General features: G+C 35.0%; 3 protein-coding genes across 3 annotated transcripts in view; 1 reads left to right on the top strand and 2 right to left on the bottom strand.

The window, feature by feature from the left end:
- The window catches only part of LOC143573067 (AP-1 complex subunit mu-2-like), a 54896-nt gene extending 51520 nt beyond the window's left edge, over nucleotides 1-3376 (bottom strand). The window contains exons 1-5 of the mRNA XM_077058047.1: nucleotides 2998-3376; nucleotides 1414-1560; nucleotides 1124-1186; nucleotides 864-1040; nucleotides 681-784 (exon numbers count right to left, since the gene is read on the bottom strand). Of these exons, the coding sequence (XP_076914162.1) occupies nucleotides 681-784; nucleotides 864-1040; nucleotides 1124-1186; nucleotides 1414-1560; nucleotides 2998-3126 (620 nt within the window). The 5' untranslated portion in view covers nucleotides 3127-3376. The remainder of the gene's footprint in view (nucleotides 1-680; nucleotides 785-863; nucleotides 1041-1123; nucleotides 1187-1413; nucleotides 1561-2997) is intronic.
- Nucleotides 3377-6372: 2996 nt separating this feature from the next.
- On the top strand, nucleotides 6373-16774 carry LOC143573069 (uncharacterized). Its single transcript, XM_077058049.1, has 11 exons — nucleotides 6373-6860; nucleotides 8375-8857; nucleotides 9234-9391; nucleotides 12393-12476; nucleotides 12560-12612; nucleotides 12717-12798; nucleotides 12917-13024; nucleotides 13179-13302; nucleotides 13394-13479; nucleotides 14523-14748; nucleotides 16595-16774. The coding sequence occupies exons 1-10, from the start codon at nucleotides 6503-6505 to the stop codon at nucleotides 14742-14744; spliced, it is 1758 nt and encodes a 585-aa protein (XP_076914164.1). The 5' UTR covers nucleotides 6373-6502; the 3' UTR covers nucleotides 14745-14748; nucleotides 16595-16774.
- On the bottom strand, nucleotides 16449-23010 carry LOC143573070 (ribose-phosphate pyrophosphokinase 4-like). Its single transcript, XM_077058050.1, has 7 exons — nucleotides 22625-23010; nucleotides 18793-19108; nucleotides 18527-18622; nucleotides 17953-18021; nucleotides 17388-17516; nucleotides 16793-16892; nucleotides 16449-16716 (listed from the first exon to the last, which is right to left on the bottom strand). The coding sequence occupies exons 1-7, from the start codon at nucleotides 23008-23010 to the stop codon at nucleotides 16583-16585; spliced, it is 1230 nt and encodes a 409-aa protein (XP_076914165.1). The 3' UTR covers nucleotides 16449-16582.
- Between the last annotated feature and the right edge of the window lie 618 nt (nucleotides 23011-23628).

Raw genomic sequence — 23628 nt, forward strand, 5'->3', positions numbered from 1 at the left:
AACAAAATTGAGAAACCGAACCAGGATAGAGAGACTGTTTGGTTCGATTAGGTTAGGTTGAGTCTAAAACCAGAAGCAAATCGGTCTTATATTATAAAATCCCAAATTTGTATTCGCTTCATAAAGAGCTGCTCTTTTATATTTGCATGATTCAAAATATCATACAGCATGCATTGCTTATTATTCTAAGTATTACACCATCAAAGAACAAGAAAGCCAAGCTCCCTTTGGCTGGATTAGGTAGATGTTTGGTATTTTCCACTGGTCAATTACTAATTTGACACGGCTTGATGCTTATTATTAGAGTTATTTAAGGGGAAATTAATGGAACACGTCATGGGATGATAAGTTCATCCGTGATATACAACATTGATGATTATGAAGAGTGTGACTCATACCAAAAAGAGGGTGTTAGAAGTGGTAGTGGCAGACAATAGTCCAATTTAATACAAGTAGTGAAAATGGAATTGACTGTGGTTATCAATACACGGTTTTTGACGAGATGCTAAAGTACTAACCAAGAAACAAAACAACCTAGACCTAACTATACATTTGAATGGAAGTTACAACGTATAATTGTAAACAAAACAAAAAACATGAATTAGTTACAGATTAACAGCTAGTAAAATGATAGGATAGCATAATTTATCTAGCAAAAGAACAAATATTAATCAATTTACCTCAAATAAGTCCTCATTTTCAACGCCCCAACAACCTCTGACCTAACTATTTGACCATTACTGTTGACGAGTATATTCACACTCTCCACAACATCCAAAAACACCTGAAAATGGCTTCCAAGTTTTATTTTACTTTCTGTAATTTCATAATCACAGTTACCTACTTCAAACAAGAACACTTACCTCATTCTTCTTGTATCTTATCCCTTCACTACGCCACGATACTGCATTTGTGACAGCCATGGGAGGCCTCTGTGTAACTTCCATCCTGTAAGCATCGGTCTTGATAAACTCACTGAGAATTTTAGCTTCAGTGAATTGAGGGTAACCAAAGTCCATCATTTCATCAAGCAATTCATACTGCAAAACATCATGCGGATTCCATGTTTTATCCCTCTTATAGTTGCATGTTTAGTAATATATACATAGTAAAACAGACATACCACTACAACAAAGTTATCTCTAAGTGATTCTTCCTCTAGCTCCTCAAAGTAATGCTTAAATACCTGTTGCCATAAACACGAACCAGATGAAATTTTACATCTTCTACAAGTCATATTAAAATTTCCAGCTAAAAGAAAGATTTTCTGGAAGGTTTGTAAAAGGGGAACAATTTTTTATTTATTTTTTAATTATGTTTGAAAAGTTCATGGGACGAAATGTGACATTATCATTATTAAGTTGCATACAAAGAAATGTAAGCTGTTTCATCAAATTACCAAATAGTTCTTACATCAACTACACGGTGGAGAAACAGGAGGAGGCTAGCTGCATTACAGTTCTGCCTTGATGCAATCATTAGATATATATTGTTGTGTTGCACGAACATATAGGTGACACCATTATCATATACAACAGGATCTTGTGCCACTTCATCACCCTGGGGTTCATGAGTTCATCAACACATCATAAACAGAGATCTACTCATATACATATACACTCATTTTCAATTTCATGCATACAAATGATACAATATTAAAACCTGAAGGTGCACGGTCACTTGGATACAGACATACAGTACTTCAAATTTACTGTTCTTCTAGCTGTTACTACACTGTATACAGTACTAAAATTAGGGGCGCAAATTAGCCGAGCCGGCTCGTGAGCTACTCAAGATCGGCTCGTTAAAAGCTCGAACTGAGCCGAGCATTAAAATAAGCTTGTTTCATAAACGAGCCCGAGGCCAAGCTTCACCTATCAAGCTCGAGCCGGCTTGCGAGCCTATTATTTACATAACTCCTATTCAATCTATTAAATATATATTAATATAATAATGTTTATTATATATAAAATATGATAAAAAAAATAACAGAATAGTGTGTGTGTTATGATATATATAAAAACTATAATTAAAAAATATATAAAAATAACTAAAGATGTTTATAAACGAATTACAAAAGAATAAATGAGCCAAGCGCAAGCCTAGTCGAGCTCAGGCTCGGCTCATTTGCACCACTAAATAAAATGCAGCAACATACAATCAAATATAAGCGGAATAAACTTGAAGAAACATGTTGTAATTTGCACAACTTCCTATACATATTAAGCAACCTAATTAAACATAATTCAGCTCAACAATCTGCAAAATTTATCTTAGCAATCAATATTAACTGATTTCATTCCTTAAAACCTAACAATTCACACATAACATAACATATCAAATTACTGAATTTAACCTCTTTCTCTAAGAGCATAGTGAAAAACCGTTTGGCCTGAACTGCAGATACATATAATAAAAATAAATAAATAGTATACATATTAAATATATGTTATATATAAAAATTACAAAAAATATTATACAAAATAATTAAAAATATTTATAGAATAATTAAAAATAAATAAACAAGCCGATCTCAAGCTTGAAAACATGTCTCACGAGCTTGAAAAAACGTCTCACGAGCTGAGCTCGAGCTTGGAAAAAGTCTCACGGCCGCGTACGAGCTCGAGAAAACGTCTCACGAGCTTGAAAAAACGTCTCACGGCCGCGCACGAGCAAGAGAAAACGTCTCACGAGCTTGAAAAAACGTCTCACGGCCGCCCACGAACTCGAAAAAACGTCTCACGAGATTGAAAAAAGTCTCACGGCCACGCACGAGCTTGAAAAAACATCTCACGAGCCGATCTCAAGCTTGAAAAAACGTCTCACGAGCCAATCTCAAGCTTGAAAACACGTTTCATGAACCGAGCTCGAGCTCTCGTAACTAACTTAATTTCTTAAACCACTAATCATCACCTCAAACAAACTCAAAACCTAACAATTCACACATAACATAACAATAACATAACATAACATAAATTATAAAATTACTGAATTAACCTCTTTCTCTAAGAGCTTAGTGAAAAACCGTTCAGCCTGAACTGCAGACACGTCACCACGGTAGTCACGCCACACCAGAACACGGCCTTTGATGTCCAGAAGAAACAGTGCTGAGGCCGCTCCGGCCATTAATTACTTGAACCGGTGGATCCGAATTCAGATCCGTATATATATATATATGTGTGTGTGTGTGTGTAATTTTGATTCGGTTTGAGATCTGGTTTCTGATTGATGTAAGTGTGTAAACCTAATGCTGAATTGATGAATCTGTGGAAATGAATAGTGAAATTGATGTGTGATTATTATTATTATTATGATTATGTTTTGAGATCTGGTTTCTGATTGGTGTCATTGTAATGCTGAATTGATGAATTTGTGAACATGATTATATGAATGAACATCAAAGTGACTAAATGAATGAATGTATGATTTTGTTCTGGTTACGTGCGTGTAGTAATGATTCGATTTAGGGGTTGTTGGGATTCCATATTTTTAGCTTCCTTATTTTTAGCTTCTTATAACTTACTAATTTTTGTAAGTTAAAATAATATTTGGGTAATGGGACTTTTTTGAGGATTTAAAGAAGAAAAAAGGAGTTTTGATAATATCAAAAACTCCTTTTATAAGTGAAAGTGAGGTGTATATAAGGAATCCCAAACATAGCCTTAGTCTCCACAACGAGGTGTAAGACCAAATTAGCTGATTTCGACAAGATTCCGGCCAAAATGAATGGGTGTATATAAAACTTAAAATTACATATAAAAATATGTGTGTGTAAAACTAAAAATTATGTATTAAAATCCTATCCGATTAATCTCAATTAATCCTGACTAATCGCTAATCTTCACCCTACCGCCCGACTAGCGATTTCTACAACACTGGTTATGTGTTACGGTATGGTCTGTGGCTCGCTCGATAAAAGCTCAAATAAAACTAACTAAAATAATTTGATTTGAAACAACTTGAGTTGAATTTATTATTTTTTTGTAATCGACTCAAACCCATCCCAAGCTCCGCTTGGGTCATGGCTCGTTCTTAGGCTCGTTTAACTTCAAATCGAGCCCAAGCTTAATTGAGTAGCCTAGTTTAGTTTTGAGTTCGAGCCACCCAAGCTTGATTCGGGCTTGACTCATGAACAACCCTATTCGGTATTAATAGTGTAGGATTCTATTTGTAATTTATGGATAGTCAAGGGTTCTATTTGTAATTGATGAATTATTAAGGGTTATTGTGCAATAATTAGATATCATAGTTGTACCTAAACGAACTGATGATTGAGATATGGGTAGCGAATTGATTTGAAATTTTTTTTCTCCGGTGTTATTCAAGGGTGAACACGGTTATTGCAGTCATTTCACTTAGTATGGTAAAATTTCGAGATTTTGTCAGAAAATTTGTATAGGTATTGTCATTGAGCACGGTCATCTTCAAGGTATTAGATCCGTAACTTCAATAATCACTGTGAGTATGGGACTAAGCCCAAGTTTCGCCACTAGTGTTCTTCTTCTCTTAATCTTTTTCACTCACTAAGCTTGATTAACATTTTTGTTCGTAACATTATGAAGTCATTACTTTTCCAATGCCTTGTTCGTAGTGGGCTGCCAGTTATTGGGTTTGGGTAGCTTTATGAAAAAAATGCTTTACAAAAATCACAAACATATTTTCTTGTTATGTTCACAAACATATTTTCTTGTTATGTTCATGTATTAAGAAATTTTGTTGTCAGTGTTTGTTTATGTCTGTTCTGTTCCATTAGGCTATATTTAATTAACTCATATACTGCCCAAAGCAACGTTCCACACCATGTGAAAGGGTTCACTAGCATTACCTCACACTCTTATTTAAATTTTCGAGCCAATCACAAGCAATCACATTCCACCTTCAAAAAAGCCTTCAAAAAAGGAAAGATTATTTATTATTATTTTTTTTTAATTTAACGACATTACAATTTACACACTTTAACGTTAGTGAGTGTGAAACAGAAGCTCATTTAGCCTACGTCACATTGACGCGACAACACTTTTTACTCACTTAAATTGTCTTCAACGCTTTCCAACGTGGCCTAATGAGTTGGACAAAAGAGAGAGCTTTCGGCATGTAGATGAGAGAGATTGTGATAAAGACATGAATATGTGGGCCATGGCTTCAACGTAAGTTGTAGAGAATGAGAAGTATAGACAGGTGATCTGAGATAACACCAAACATAATTTTTACCTGTTAAAAACAACATTATTTTAACCATTACATGTAGCCTTCAAATAACAAAAGCAGCCGTAAACAAATAAAAATATACTCATGTTCATCATTTGATTATGTAAAAAATTATCATCACTATTCATTTTTTTACTAAGTAAACCAACTTTTCATCCAACAATAATCACACGTCACTATCTCGTTATCTTTTTTTACATTTTATATAACGGCAATAATAAGTCACTATCAATAATATATCCGCATATTGAAAAGTATCTATATTAAAAAAAACAAAAAGAGTAAATTATGCAAATAGTGCACAATTTGCATACACAATATCCCATCATCTTCTTTGCTTGCATAACATTGACATGCCCGCCTTAATTATTCCAATTTCAATTGATTTTCGCATTGGCAATCTCAAATTCCAAAAAAAAATAAATAAAATAAACGAACCTTAAGTTCGGTTTTTATAAAACATAAAACCAAATCGTTGGTTTTTGTTTTGATTCAACCTTTTCGGTTAATACTACATGCAAAATCAAAATCAAACTGTAATTTCGATTATTGTAAAAACATAAATCGAAACCGTCGGTTTTATACATATCTCTTAAAGCTTGCACATTAAGTAAAAAATATATGCATATCCCTAAACTAATGGAAAAAATGGATAAACTAATTGATTGATTACAAATAGCGTGCTTTAAAAACATTAAACATGCGAATCGCCAAGCAAGGAAAAAAAAGAAATTTGAATGAAAATGATGAGACTGGGCAAGCCTAATAGACGAAAATGATAATTTATTAATAATATTTAGCTTAGTTCAAAATGCTTGTCGCCCGCTCAAAAAATGGCCAAAATATCTCATTCGATTTCGGCTCAGTTTGATTTGCAAATGATCAAAGCATGACCAAAAGTACGGTTGCTTCATTTAAATTGACTTGAATTATATGATATAAAAATTCTCAAAGCAAAAAACATAAAAAGTAACGCTCAAAACCCGTTCGATTTCAATCAAAAAAATTTTTATTCGATTTTGACTTGCTCAGTAAATGAGCCGATCAGCTCATGTCAGTTTATAACCGAACCAAAAACGAGCAACCCTTCGGTTTGATTCGGCACGTAAACCAAGTTTTCACCCCCACTATCCATAACTCCAAACAATAAATAATAATAATAATAATAATAATAATAATAATAATATTCAGTCATCTTCTTTGCTTAACAATAACATTGACATATCCATCTCAGTTAAATCTTCAAATATTCAACTGATTTTCATGCAATTTCAACAAACTTTCAAATCTCACAATGAAATCAATACTCCACAACACATCAATCTCAATTCACCACTCAAATCACCTCAAAACCTCACTAACGGTTACAATTAACCGTCAGAATATTCAATTTCCACCTAATTACGCTCAAAACCGGCAGTTAAAAGTAGTAAAATCGGTGTTAGATTCAGCTGCAATCGATCAGTATTTCGGACTGACGGAATCAGACGCACGTAATCCGACTCTGTCAACTTCGTTTCGGACTCCGAGGCTTCGGAAACCGAACCAGACGGTGTTGGAAGCTCAGGCTAGGGTTTGTACTGGTCCTACGCAGACGAAGCCGCTTACGGAAGAACAGGCGTTGAAGGTTTTGGATACGATACTCAGATCTGGTAGTATATTATTATTATTATTATTCACTGTTTTAATTGATTTGAGGATGTGTATATTATTATTATTATTATTATCATTATAATTACTACTATTAGATTAGATTATAGCAATTAGTTTCCAGCTGATAGCTAGTTTTTACTTTTATTATTATTATTATTATTATTATTATTATTATTATTATTATTATTATTATTATTAACTGTTTTAATTGATTTGAGGATGTGTATATTGTAGTTCCTGGAGGTTTTTAGATTAGATAAGTTCAAATTAAGCGAGTAGTTTCCGGCTGATAGCTAGGTTATTATTATTATTCACTGTTTTAATTGATTTGATGAGATGATGTGCATATTGTTATTATTATTGTTATTGTTATTGTTATTGTTATTGTTATTGTTAGATTAAATTATAGCAATTAGTTTGCAGCTGATAGCTAGTTTTCACTTTAGAGTCTAGTATACATACATGCCAAATATCAAAGTATCATAAGTTTACTAATAGTTCTAACAAAATAGTGAAATACTTGATTATCAAATTATTATTATTGTTATTATTATTATTATTATTATTATTCACTGTTTTAATTGATTTGACGATGTGTATATTGTAGTTCCTGTAGGTTTTTAGTGTAGTTTAGATTAAATTATAGCAAATAGTTTCATGATGATAGCTAGTTTTCATTTTAGAGTCGATTATATTACATAATACGTATATTATACATAATACGTATATGTCAGATATCATAAGTTTACTGATAGTTCTAACAAAATATGTGAATATCAAATTATTATTATTATTATTGATGCTGATCACAAGTCTAGGAGTAACACTTCTGCATTATAACCTGTTGAAAGGTTCAGTACGTTGTGTTAAGTAATGCATTTAATTTGTTTAATTAGTTGTAAAATGTGTTGGTGAATTAGCATATTATGATATAACACCTAAGCAAACCCGAGTCGATCAGTTAGCAATTAAGATGCAAAAGTTGCTTTTGTTACATTTAGCTACTACTCTACTAGTTCTAACTGTTACATAGAATATATTAGGTAGGTTTAGACAGAGTATATCATTTAAGATTTATTATGTAGAATTGTAGATAAGGTTTATTGTAATTATGAGTCATTGTTATGAGTCACAGTTGATTAGGTTTCCTTTGTAATCATCCTTATGTAATCCCATAAATAGTTGACCAATAATACACAATATCTTAAGGGGTTTTTACTTAGAAGAAATGAAGATTTTAATAGTATATGAGTCATGTCACTCTCATTTATAGAACAATTCCTTCATAACTGATTAAAAGTTTTGATGTTGATCAGTCTGAAAAGAAGCAAACGTTTTTGTGTTCGTTAAATAATTTTTTGAATTGTTTTGTTTTCACCAGTTAGACGAGTGATTGGCTTTTTGAATCATTGCACTTGACTTTTTATTGTAAAGTAACAATATATTTGCAATAATGCCAAAAAACACCAGAGTTTTCAAATATGTGACAATTTTTGATAATATTTAATTTCAGCCAAAGGAGAACTGAAAGATGAAGAAGAGGTATCAAAGGCGCAACTTGGAGCATTTTTTGCAGCTATGACAATCCGTGCGAATGCATTTCCAGAACCAACTCAATGGAGTGAAGGTGAAAGGCGCGCAATAGATGCATACTGGCCACATTTAATTCGGGCCCTACCTTCTGATATAATCTTTTTAGCTGATCCGGAAGGTTCTATAATGAGACTTGGGAATTCAATTGGCCCACAATATGTTGGTAATGGGAGTTATGAAATGAGACTCGTGGGTGCCTTGAGGGAAATTTTAGCCGGTGGTCATCTTGGTTATGAAGAAGTTCAAGGTGTATTGAAAGATGTTCTTCCTTTGAAACCGGAACAGGGTACAGGTGGCACTGTAAGCGAGTCACTGTTGTCAGCATTTTTGATTGGTCAACGAATGAACCGGGAAACAGACCGTGAGCTAAAAGCATATTGCCTTGCATTTGACGATGAGCTTGGTACTGGTTAATAAAGTGCGTAACTGAAAAAATATTAGAAGTAGAGGTGGCAAAAAGGCGGGTTGGGTGCGTCCGGGATTGGGTCAACTGGTTCTGGTCAGAATGGATAGTGTTTTGTGTTGGTCGGTTAGGATTGGGTTGATTGCCTTTCAAATATAAATGCAAAATAAAGTATTATTTTAAAAATAATGTACTCTTATTTTTTTTTAAATTATTATTAATTGGCGGTTCATGCATTTTAAGCTAATATTTTCGATTGATTTCCTAAAACATAACCTAAATTGACCGATAGTAAGTTAATGGGTCGAAATTGCCAACTCTAATTGGAAATGTATATTTTTTTTATCTTTGATTTTGTGATTTCATGTATAATTAGGTCCTCTGCCGGTAGCTGATGTTAGATCATTGACTCATTATGGTGAACCTTATGATGGAAACACACGATTCTTCAGAAGCATGCTGTTTGTTGCTGCTGTTAGATCCTGTTACAATGAGGCATGCCTTCTCCATGGTGTTGATTGGATGCCACCGAAGGTATTTTCTGAATTACAAATATAATGTAAAATTAACCATTACTATAGTTATGGCATCCGTTAAAATAACAAATTAATAAGAATAAGTTATAGACACACAAGTATACTTTTTATTTAATCTATACACAATGAGAAGACGGTTTCTATAGTCAAGGGATTAAAGAAACTAGATTATCAAGAATGGCAATTATTGTAATTTTCTTGATTATAGATTACAATTTAAGAATACATGTTTACACTATTTTAAATTCTTATTTTAAGAAAAAAGATTCCCATTTGATCACTTTTAGCAGTGGCGGACGCGACACGCAAATTGACTACCTTTTGATGAGATAAGGAGACAGACGTTGGTGGAAAGACTGCAAAGTCATACCTGGGAATTCAATAAGCTAATTGTTCGAGAGAAGAAAGGTACACCTAGAATTCGATGGGGAAGCTTGAAGGATGAAAATCTCTTACTGTTTAGGGATAAAACTAATAAGGCAGACACGAGCTAGACTAAATGAGGACTCAACTAATATATGGGAAGCTATGGCAACAAACATTATCCAAGTAGCAAAGGAGACTCTCGGGGTAACAACAGGAAAGGCAGGTGGGCATAAGGAGTCTTGGTGGTGCAATGAGGCCGTACAAGACAAGATAAGGGACAAACAACAATGTTTTAGGGAGCTTATGAGGTGCACGAATGAGGAGCGAGTGGAATTGAGGGAGTCCTACAAAACGACCAAGAGAGAGGCGAAGAAGGCAGTGGCGGAAGCAAAGAACGCGACCTATAGACGGATGTATGAAAGTTTAGAAACAAAAAAGGGGGAACATGCTATGTTTAAGATTGCCAAAGCTAGGGAGCGTAGAAGGCAAGATCTAGGACCTGTGAAGTTCATAAAGGATACAGATGGACATGTACTGGTCAAGGAGCAGGACATCAAGCAAAGATGGCAAACCTACTTCCACAATCTTTTTAACAATGGGAGAGCTTACCAAGAACATGACAACACAACCTTCCAAAGACAACAACCGAATTACTGTTACTGCCGACGGATAACACAAGAAGAGGTGCAGACTGCACCTAGGAAGATGGGAAGGGCTAAGGCGGTTGGCCCAGATAACATACCCATCGAGGTGTGGAAGTGTCTGGGAGAGGAAGGAGTCATGTGGTTAACTAATCTCTTCAATATTTTTCTCAAATCTGGTAAGATGCCAGACCAGTGGAGGAGCAGCGTCGTAGTTCCTATCTATAAGAACAAAGGAGATGCCCAATGTTGTGGTAACTACCGAGGAATCAAATTACTAAGCCATACTATGAAGCTATGGGAAAGAGTGATTGAGGTTAGACTTAGACGGGAAACCCAGGTTACAGTGAACCAATTTGGCTTCATGCCGGGGCGCTCCACCACAGAGGCAATACACCTCATAAGAAGATTGATGGAAAAGTATAGGGAGAAGAAACGTCACCTGCATATGGTGTTTATTGACCTTGAAAAGGCATACGACAGTGTGCCAAGACAGGTGCTTTGGGAGTGCTTGGAGGGTAGAGGAGTACCGAGGAAATATATAGAGATAATTATGGATATGTATACCAGGAGCGCAACAAGTGTGCGTGCGCCCATGGGGGATACTGAGTTCTTTCCCGTAGAGGTAGGACTTCACCAGGGGTCAGCGTTGAGTCCGTTTCTTTTTGCAGTAGTCTTGGATGAGTTGTCAAAGTCGATTCAGGGGACGCTATCATGGTGCATGATGTTCGCAGACGATATTGTGTTACTCGCGTAGACAAAACAAGATCTAAACATGAGGTTAGAGGAGTGGCGATCAGAGACAAAAGGTTTAAGGATTAGTCGCTCTAAGAGGGAGTACCTCCACTGTGATTTTGGGGGAGTAAATGACAATGATGACACACAGATCACCATTGAAGGGCAGGTGGTACCGCAGGTAACGAAGTTCAAGTATTTAGGATCTTTTGTTCATAGCGATGGGGAATTAGACAGTGATGTGACCCATCGAGTCCAGGTAGGATGGTGTAGATGGAAAGCAGCCACAGGTATATTATGCGACAAGAGTTTCCCAACTAAACTAAAGGGAAAATTTTATAGGGTTGCAGTTAGACCTGCAATACTATATGGAACAGATTGCTGGGCCATCAAGAAGGCACAAGTGCGGAAGATGGAGGTAGCAGAAATGAGAATGCTACGAGGGATGTGTGGGCACACAAGGTTAGACCGAATACGAAATGTTGTGTTTCGGAAGAGATTAGGGGTAGCGAACATATCAGACAAGATAAGAGAGTGGAGATTGAGATGGTTTGGACATGTGAAGAGAAGACATTCGACGAATCCTGTTAGATCCGTAGAAAACATGACTATAGAGGGGAGGAGGGGTAGAGGACGACCTAAATTGACTTGGGATGAGAGGATTAGGCGTGATTTGATAGACCTAAACCTCTCCGAGGACATGGTTGGAGATAGGAATTCTTGGAGAAGTAGGATTAAAGTTAAAGATTTTTAGGGAGAAATGAGCACCTTAAGGCTTCTATTTACCTTAATTTAGTATGTGTATTATTACTATTTTATTATTACTATTATTGTTTTTATTATTATTATTATTATTATTATGTCATTTACTTTATATTGCATCATACATATGTATTACAGAGCTGAGGGTCTCTCTGGAAGCCACCTCTTTATCCCGTTGGATAGAGGTACGGTGTGCCTACATCCCACCCTCCCCAGACCCTGCCTCTTAATCCCGTTGGATAGAGGTACGGTGTGCCTACATCCCACCCTCCCCAGACCCTACTTATTGCTTTGTTGTTGGTGGGACTTAACTGGGTATGATTAATTGATTGATTGATGTTTACACTATTTTGGTATGGTACTATGGTGTATGCCTTTAAGATTTCAGTTTATATCAGCTAAAGTCCACAGGAAGTTGTCAACAATTTCCCTTTAAAGACTAAACATGCCGTTTTTCACAACTTTGTGCAAATGATTGGACCGGGCTTTGTACAGGGTGGCATAACTGAGGAGCAGATGCTAAAATTCATGGGAGCAAATACCAACATAACACCATTACAGGCTAAAACGCTTCTTGAGGTCATTTTTATGTCCATTTTATTTTCAGTGTCACTCTTTCTCTATTTTTCATGATTTAATACTTTAAAGTAATTTTCTTTCAGGATGAAGCAGTTGGTTTTGCTTATGTGAGTCAACGGGAAGCTCGCCCCTCTTTGTAAGTAGACATTTTGTTTACTATATAACATGGCAAATCATTGAATTTAACATACTTATGTGAAGTTTTTTTTATAATGTCAATCATCTATATGATTTTTACAGATATTCATTGATTGAGATGCGAGAACATATAAAGAAACGCCCGCCATTAGCAACATCCGAAAAGGTTCAGCAATATGTGAGGGTAAGCTTGCATTTAGTTTAATGCTTAAATGTTGTAAAATCATGTAGAAAAACAGATATATGTACATTTGATGCTGTAATATTTTGTAAAAACACACTGTGTTATAAATTGTATACAGGCCACGGGTAAAGAAGCAATTGTTGCAGGATTCTACCATGAAGGTTACGAAGAACCACTTCTAATGCTCATGAAACGTAGAGGAGTTCATGCTGGTTTGGTGGTTAAGGTATGAACATTTTGGTAGTTATCTAAAGGCGGAAATTTTTGCCCATTATTTTAAAATGAGAATCGGGTCAATTTGGGTTATATTGTGTCTCCAACGAGTCAGATGGGCAATAAACTTATTTAAAACTAAAAGTTGATTACATTATTAAATGTAGGGCGAAGAAGGAGCACTTTCAATGACAATTAAATCAAAATCCGTAAGTGCATCAAAAGAACTGCCTGTTAACTACTGTTCTGGTTTTCGCTCGCTCAACACCTCACCCGCTTATGATGTTGGCGGTGCGTACAGTGAGAACCACTTCACCAGCTTATGTTGATGAGAATTTTTTACTTTATAAACTTTTTACTTACTATTCTATGGTATTTACAGGAGTGTCGCATGAGAACTTTTCATTTGTAGTGGATGCAAAAGAATACGGTTTTGAACCCTCCGACACTCCAAGAACTGATAAATCGGTATGTTTTTTTGGCTTTTGTTATGATCTTTTTACAAAGCACTATCCAATTGGTGGAAATTTTGACCCGTTTACTTATCAATGGGTCAATTCGGGGTTTGTTTTTTCCTAACTTTTTAAACTTTAAACAGATCATAAAAAGGTTTTCCAACGTTTATTCGTATTACATAAAACAAACCTTCTGTATCATTTTAGAGTATTTACTTATCTTCTTATTTTTAGTGTAAATGATTTATTTTAAACTGTTTTTATGTGTTACTGTTTTAAAGTTCATAATTGAGCTTCGATACTATAACGGAAAAAATTTCAATTGAAACAAAAGGAAAAAAACTACATTGATAACCGACAGTTAGCCGTACGGGTGTGCATGGTGTGGTTCGGTGCGGTTTTGGTTAAAACCGAACCGAAAACCAAAACTTCGGTGTTTGGAGTATTTGAAACCGTTCGATTTCGGTTTTTTCGGTTTCGGTTTTCATTTTTTTTTCAGTTCGGTTTTTTCGGTTTTTGCCATTTGATCTTGAAAATTTTAGGTCAAAAGAAAGTTTTCAAAAAATAATTAATTTATGTATAAATAATTTTGTTAAATGTAAAATAATAGACTATTAAACATTTTACCAAAAATATATTTGAGTTACATATTTATTAAATTCTTATAAATTACTTAATATAAAATATAAAATAACAAAAATTTAGGAATTCGGTTCGGTAAAACCAAATTCGGTTTTTACAAAAACATAAAACCAAACCGTCGGGTTTTGTTTCGGTTCGGTTTTTTCGGTTTGGATTTTTCGGTTTTTTTGGTTCTGGATTGGTTTGAACCGAAACTGACCCATAGCCGACAGTTAACCGAAAGCGGCCCATAACCGACAGTTAACCATATGGTTAAGCAATCTTCCATAACCGAAGCTTGGTTATAGCTATGGTTATGGTTAAGCCCCCATAACTGAGCCACCTTTGCACACCTCTAGTCAAACTTGACCGAAAATAAAACCTGTTACCCAACTCGACCATTTGTTACGTGTATAATGCTTTTGGAATTTTCAGGTTTCAAAGAACATAGAACTCGGCTTAGCAGCTCTACAGGGAGAAAAGGGCCCCGCATATGACCGGATCGTATTAAACGCTGGGATGGCTGATCACTTACTCGGATGTACATGTGCAGAAGATGTATCAACCGCACTTGATCGGGCTCGGGAAGCCATCGACAGCGGGGCCGCATTGAACCGACTCTTGAATTACATAAAGATTTCACATAAAGTCAAATGAACATGTAAGTATTCTGGTGTGACACTTTAGTTTTTGCCAAAATGAATTTTTTTTTGTACTACATGTTAAAAAGTTAGGATACTGTAAAAACATAAATACACCTTTTTGTTTTTTTAATTCTCATATAATCGGCAAACACTGCTACGCTACGCTCTCTGCTATGCTATGCCTAAATGGAATTAAGTAAAAAAAATTCTATTACCGGAGACAAAGATTTAACTAACGTACTTGAAAAAATGGAGAAAGGTTCTGGAGCTCGACTCTCTTTTTAGCCATTCATCTGAAAGGCTTACGCTTTCTCCATAAAAGGCGTTCAGTTCAATGCCACTACGTTTCCTGGTACTAATGGATTTGTGCGTTGCATCTTGAAATAGACGACTTATTTGATGGATTGCGTGCATCTGGTGATTGTGTTGTTTCAGACGATAATAAAAATTATACTTAAATTGTTATAATAAATAATTATTTGTTTGTGTCATGTTTGTCAACTACAATTTTCTCAAACCTCGAACTTTAATACATGGAAATTGGTTTTTAAACCTAAGAATACAATTATTAATAGAAATCACACCCAAAGAATGTAAGAAATACATAAAATGAAATTTAAATTAGCTAAGGAAACCCTTCGTCGATGGTGTCAAAGTCGTCCAAATGTTGAAATTCAGATAACATTTGTGAAGGTCCATTTGTTTTCTTAGGTTGTGGTGTGAGTTCTATGTAGTTGGTATTGCTGTTGAATGGTCTCTTCACATATTTGATTATTTTGAAATAAAACGGGTTCTAGACTTCCGAGAAGTAGGTTCCATTCGTCGCTTGAACTGCAACAGTGGGTTTGCCGTGCGAAAATCCATGACCGCGGGTGGTACTAGTAAATATAGAACAACCACATATAAGACGAAGTTGTGTTCTTGGAGCTATATTTTTCTTATTTTTGGCTTTATAAACCTTGTATATCTTCTTCTGGTTGGGTGAAGAATAGTGGTTCGTATATTGATCACTTTCATTTGCCCACTCTGAGTCCCTCGTTCCCCTCTTTACGTAGTGCAAGTATGAGGTCCCTACACCTGGGTTACATAAAATGATAGTTGGTATTAGCCGGTTCACCATATTTCATATTGGCAATCCAGTTTTTCTATGCCCCAATTAATTGCTTAAAATGCTAAGTGATTGTAGTGGGACGTCATCTATGACATTATAATCTGCGTCATTATAGAAAAAAACAATGATTAAAATCCATATGACCCATTATATAATTATGTTTCTCTAATGATCTTGCCCAATATGTCAACGATTATGAAAAATTTAGTTAAAATTATTTTTAGCAATGAATATTTTTTTATATAAAGCTTTATAAAAACTACAAAAATTACTAACAAACATTATAAATGAGCCAAAAATAACTCATACATTGATTATATAAAAAAAACTCAAAACTATTCATAAAATGGATGAGTAAGCCCAACCCAGTTAACATCTTTAATTAAACAAAATACCTAAATAAGAAAAAAAAAATCAAAAAGAACGATGATCAATTTATGTTTCTATCAACCAGAGTCGAGATGTCATCTACTTGTCTTCAAATCTTCGCCAGTTCGCCTTAAGGCTTCAACCATCGCCTACGCTATGTGAAGATCGCTAACAACACTCGGATTGTTTGAGAGTAATACTGTAAGAAAAACAAGCAGAAATAATACGCTACGCTACACAATGCTTAATGGTTTCACAGAAATAGGTTTTTATTAACATGAAACGGCAATAAATAATGTAAAATTCAGGTCGCTTTGGAGCCAAATCTCTCTATAAATCCAAAATCAAAAAAATAAATAAACTTTCGGTCGTTATATTTGCAGGGTAGCTGCTATGGAACTAGCAAGACTCAGGACTTCAAATGGAGCTTTATTCTTCACTTCCTTCACCGTCAGAGGACACGAGTCCGTTATCCAAAAGAACGTCAACCCGTTATCTGGTTGTCCTGTAATGTTATTAAAATAAAACTCTTTCAGTTGAATCCTTTATAAATGTAAATTAAAGAAAATAATAATATGTACCTCCTGTATCATGTTTAAACCGCTCCCATGACCGCTTAGGAAAAACACCATGGGTCACATATGCACTCACTTTTTTTGCTCCATGTTTGGCCAACATTTTCTACAAGAAACAGATAAAAATATTATTAGTTATGGGTGTGCAAGAAACTAAAAAAACCGATCCAAAACCGAAAACAACGAAAAAACCGAACCGAAACCGAAATCGATGGTTTGGTTGCATGTAATAAAAACCAAAAAAACCGAACCGAATTCCTAGATTTTTATTTTTTATTCAAGTAATATAAATTTAATAAATATGTAACTCACATATTTTTTGTCAAATATATAATAGTCGAACAACATTTTTTTTTCGGTCTAAAATTCTCAAGCTCAAATCGCAAAAACCTAAGAAACCGAAACCGAACCGTAACAAAAAGAAAACGAAACAGAACGGTTTCAAAATATTCAAAAACTGAATTTTTGGTTTTCGGTTTGGTATTAACCCAAAACCGCACCGAACCGAACCGAACCGCACCACACATACCCCTATTATTAGTATTATTGAAATAAAAGAATAAATTTTAAATTAATTTCTTGTTGATTTTGTTGTCCTCACCTGGCATTCAATCAGAGTTCCACCTGACTGAACAAGATCATCAACTATCACAACGTGACGGCCTTTAGGGTCTCCCTCTTTTATGCGTACAATTCGTTGGTCGCCTTCCCTAACTTTTGCACAAATGATCTGCACATAAAAATAATATTATTTCAATAAGATACATAAAATTGATATAATAATTTAATTGAGTTTTATGCATTAAAATACTTTTTGGTGACTTTCGATCCGTTCGAAATGTTTCCTTTTTAGCTATCTTCTACATTTTTATCGGTTTGATTAGTAATATTCAATATGAGAACATATATTTTGAGTTATTATAGTGTTGTAATAACATTATTCTATTTCATACAACATTTAGTTTTGATTAGAATATATATTCTATCAATTCACAATACTTATCAAGCAAATGATACTTACTCAGTACTAGACCATAAAGAAGGTTAAAACGGTAATTTTCTATCATTCAGATGGTTCATTGAGAACATTTATTATGTGTGATCAAACACGCCTTACGAAATATACGAAACATAAGTAAAGGAAAACATAAGAATGTATCACATACCACTGGAAAGTGCTGTAGCTGTTTGTGAAACCGTTTCCAAGCCCCATCATCCGGAAAAGCAATCGATATCTATTTTTCCATGACGTTGAAGAAATAAAAGTGTTCTTAGACTCTTAGTAATTAGTATGGTGATTCTAAAAAACATCAAGCTTCAACAAATAAAACAAGAAATAATATGCAGCTTACACTTTATAATCGCAGAGACACAGTTGAAAGAGGAAGAATGGTATCAAACTCGGTAATTCATAATTGACTACTTTACTATCTTAAACCGCAGTTGCTTGGAATTAATGTTAAGTTAGGCTCAAGAGTGTATCAAGTTCAACTTTATAAAAATCTTGCATTTCACATTGATTAATATAGTTCCTTTTGCATTTCTCACGAAGCAAATATAAATAAAAGAACACTGGAGAATTGGACACCTACCTAGGCCAATAAACGAACCCAACGTTTGGTGAACTGTTCGTCGGGAAGTTCGTTTATGTTTGTTTATTTAAACATAGATATGCTCAAGAATATACAAGCATCGAACCAAACAGTAAAATAAAATGTTAAATATGGAAAGTAACATTACATTGTCAGAGTCAGGAAGCTGTTGAAGCCTGCTTTTCAGCAAAGGGATCCCACTCTCGAAACATGGTAATACATTATCATCAAAGTAGAATCTTTCCTGCAGGAATCCATTAATGGCAAAAGGTTATATAACTAACAAAATCTTACATCCAAATGGATGATGTAGAATACAAAGAAACAAATTGTTTATCTCTAACGGGTCAAACAGTTAAATATAAAAAGAATAGCTTAAAAAAGGATAATGAAACAATATTATATGGCACCAACCTGCAAGGCATGGATATCATAAATTACCACACTAGTAGGTCCACCCCTTGATATTGGAATGTTGGACAAGAATCTTGCAAGAGTGAAAGCGGTTGCAATGTCCCCTTCGTCTTCCATGCGCTCAGAAGTCCCGGTCGGGAAGAACGGAAGGACTAAAGTGAAAGATGAAATGAAGAGTTTTGGTAATGCATAACTGATTGATAGTTGCTCAAAGATAACTCCAGGAGAACTAAATGATGCAAGGAAAGCAACATGTTCTCCTCTTATTCCATGTGCATTAGGTATTGACAAGTTTGGAAATCCATCCTCAAATTTCCTGAAATTCCAATTATTTTAATTTGCTTCAGTTCAATAATACATTATAATCACAAACTCACAATAGTCACATAATCAGGTCTGTAAACGAACCAGACACGTTTAACTTTAGCTGAATGCGGACACTTAAACAAACCAAACTCGTTTAACTTTATGTTCTAAACGAACACTTCACAAACACAAATGGACATAATTGAACATAAACTTTATGTTCTAAATGAACGCTTCACAAACACAAATGGACATAATTGAACATAAATTAACGAAAATAGACCAACACGAATTAAAAGTAAATGTGAATATCAAATTAAAATGTATAATACCATCACCATTCACATTATCAAATTAAAATGTATAATACCATCACCATCACATCAAACATTTCAAAAGCCCTTGCACAAAATTGTGATAGGAACTGGAAATCTAAATTACTAAAACTAACATAACTAGCCAAATTCGAGATAGGCTTGATCTCCGATTAGCCAATTCGAGATGGCAATTCTCCAAATACAAGGTTAAGAAACCCTAATTTTATAATAATAAACATCGACATTGATTACAAGGAAAAGTGAAACTATTAATACTTATTTTCTACAGTTACTAAAATAACTGACCCACTATTCTACTTCCTACAAATTAGCCTCAACTAAAAGGACAGGTTCGTATCAATACTTCCAGCCCGGAAAATCGACTTGTCCTCAAGTCGGAAAGAAGGGAATTGTAGCGCCAAGCAATGAGCCATTCTATCTTGGATTGACGGTGTTCCTGCAACCCTTGATTGTCTTGAACTGAATAGAACTGAAGATCACTTTTCCCATCTTTAATAATAGGCAGGAGACTTTTCTGGACCCATCGGTTGACGTGACCTGGATTCGTAACAGCAAAAGTCAATTTACTTTGCTTTAAGTAGGCCTGGATTTGGATGGGATTCTGGGCGCTTCCCAAATCTACAATACCCTCTCCAACCTGCAATTTAGCACCCTCTCCAATCTGCAATTGAACACCATTGTCAATCTTCAAATGACTACCCAAGACATGCTCAAGTCGATCTTCATCATCATTACTATTAGGGCAATCATCTGGGTCTTCCTCTTTAGCCAGATGCGGTTGTGGGTTGTGATGTTCTTCATGAGATTCTTTGTCATTCCACATAAGCTTGATCTCTGCAATATCCTCTTTTAGTGCTTCCAATTGGGTTACAATAATTGCTAATTGAGCAGCTAGATCAACCGAGTAATTTGGTAACGGTGGAATCAGAGTGGTTTTCGTGGTTAATTGGGTAGACATTTGGACATAGGTAGTGTCGCTACCCTTAATTTCATTCTTCATGGACTCCAATGATTCCAAATTTCCATCCAAAGAAGCTGATTGTGTGGCAATCAGATCTGATGGGTTACCCCCATGGTAACTACCAGAGCCTTCCTCATAACGTCCTCTTCTAAAGATAGATTTATCATCTTCTGTTGAACTGCTCCGAGTCTTTACATAAAAACAAACATAAACTATAGTACACAAATTTGACTAGAAGTTGGTTCGTTTACAGGCCTACACATAATCACTTCTAAATAAAACCTAAACTACCATACAGACTCCAAACCTAAACAACAATCACATCAAATAACAGTATAATTCACCTCCAACTAAACAAATATAACCAAACGTAAACGTATCATACACAGACTTAACTAAACGTTCGGTTCGTTTACATGCCTAAACATAATCACTTCTAAAATTAAACCTAAAACACCACACACGCTCAATTCACGCACATTAATCAACAATCACATCAAACAAAACCATAATTTACCTCCAATTGATACTCCTCAGCTCAATCGCATTGAATAAGCATAATTCACCATTTCACTTCCAACTGAACAAATATACATGAACATAAACGAACTGACACATTCGTTCATGCTCATACACAGATTTGACTGAAAGTTCTGCTCGTTAACAGGCCTACACATAATCACCTCCAAATTAAACCTAAAATTATAATCATATTAAATAAGAGTATAATTAACCTTCAATTGAACAAATCTATATCAAACCTAAACGTATCATACACAAATTCGACTCAACTTTCGGTTCATTTACATGCCTAAACACAATCACTTCTAAATTAAACCTAAAACTCCATAAACACTCAATTCACACACATTAAACAATAATCACATCAAATAAAAGCATAATTCACCTCCAACTGAACAAATATAACCAAACAAAAACCTATAATAAATAAATTTAACTAAACATTCGGTTCGTTTACAGGCCTAAACATAATCACTTCTAAATAATTAAACCTAAAACTACATATTCGTGTTGTATAAGAGTATAATTCACCTCTGATTGAACAAATATAAACGAACAAACCGAGACATTCGTTCATGCTCTCTTCTAAATTAAACCTAAAATTCCATATACAGTCCGAACCTAAATCAAACCTAAACAATAATCACAGGCCTGCACATAATCACTTCTAAATCAAACCTAAAACTCCCTAGTCCCTACACACTCAATTCACACACATTAAACAACAATCACATCAATTAAAACACCATACACGCTCAATTCACATCAAATTCACACATATTAAACACTAATCACATCAAATAACATCATAATTCACCTCCAATTAATACTCCTCGGCTCAATCGCATCCGACTGCGCCACAATGAAACAAATATAAACAAAAGTAAACGTATAATACACGAATTCAACTAAACATTCGGTTCATTTACAGACCTAAACATAATCACCACTAAAACAAACCTAAAACACCATAAACACTCAATCACATCAAATAACAGCATATTTCACATCCAATCGATACTCCTCAACTCAATCACATCAAATAAAAGCATAATTCACCTCCAATTGAACAGATATAAATGAACATAAACATACGTAAACTATAATACACAAAAATAACATGCCTAAACATAATCACTTCTATACTAAACCTAAAATTCACAGAAATTAAACTCATAATTCACCTCCAATTAATACGCCTCAGCTCTATCGCATCCGACTGCGCCACAATTAAACAAATATAAACAAACGTAAACGTATAATACACAAATTTAACTAAACGTTCGGTTCATTTACAGGCCTAAACATAATCACCACTAAATCAAACCTAAAACACCATACACACTCAATCAAATCAAATAACAGCATAATTCACCTCCAGTTGATACTCCTCAACTCAATCACATTAAAAAAACACAATTCACCTCCAATTGAACAAATATAAATGAACATAAACATACTTAAACTATAATACACAAAAATAACATGCCTAAACATAATCACTTCTAAATCAAACCTAAAATTCACACACATTAAACACTAATCACATCAAATAACATCATAATTCACCTCCAATTAATACTCCTGAGCTCAATCGCATCCAACTACACGGCAATTGAATGAATATAAAACACCATACACACTCAATTCACATCAAATTCACATTCATTAAACACTAATCACATCAAATAAGAGCATAAATCACCCCCAGTTAATACTCCTGAGCTCAATCGCATCCGACTGCGCAGCAATCCGCTTCGCTAGAGCTTCCATTTCCGCCGCGTAGAACAAACACACCTTCTTCGAGCTTTTCAATCCGGAACTCATCGAAGCAGTTGTTGCCGTTGCCGTCGTCATCACCGGCGGCTTAAGTATAATGTGAATCGGATCACTTCCTGCCACGCAGTCCACCGTCCACTGCTGCTTCTGTTGCTGTGGATGAGTGCCGTTGTCGTGTTGACAGTAGACACGGTGACGGTTGATGTTGTTAATGGATCGGCGAGTGAGAAGAGATGAAGGAGTAAATGTAGGTGTGAGTTTGTTAGGGTTTGGTGATGTGTACGGATGTGGTGGTTGTTGAGTGGTGGCCATGTGGTGGTGGTGATATGACGGAGTGAGTTTGTTGGTGGCGAATAATTCGGTTGGGATATCGGTGGGTTAGTTGTTGGAACGGTTTTTGGGATAGAGTTTGTGTGGGTGTACGTTGTGCATTGGAATGTGTACTTTATTATTGTATAAAGTAGGATTAGAGTGTTCACACAGCCTTTGACTTGATATTATGTCACGTTTATTATTATTTTTTTTTAAACGAACAACTAAGTAACGTCGGGTACTCCGTAGGTCGGCCTCATTGGTTAAAGGTAACCCGAGCTGGTCACGATTCCGGACGAACGAAGCCCCTAGCGGTCCACCTATTGAGGGATTTCTTGGATAAAACTCGACTCTCACTCACACGACAACGAGGAGTCGGTAAAACCGGGTGAGATCAGAACTCGAACCCTGACAAGCCATGGTCATTCCTCATATCTCTCATATAAATTGGTGAAATTAAAAAGTTGTTAATACACTTTAACAAAAAAACATTCTCAACCAATTAATCAAATTTTATGAGAGAGTGAGAAAATATTGTAATTTTTTTGTATTTAAAAAGTTTCTATAGCATCCTAACATTTTTTAATTTGTTTAAAGTGGTTGTGGGTAAATGAGATA

Source organism: Bidens hawaiensis, unplaced genomic scaffold, assembly GCF_021521415.1.
Source record: "Bidens hawaiensis isolate Kalapana, Puna unplaced genomic scaffold, B.hawaiensis_p1.1 tig00026193_1, whole genome shotgun sequence".
NCBI classification, from domain to species: Eukaryota; Viridiplantae; Streptophyta; class Magnoliopsida; order Asterales; family Asteraceae; genus Bidens; species Bidens hawaiensis.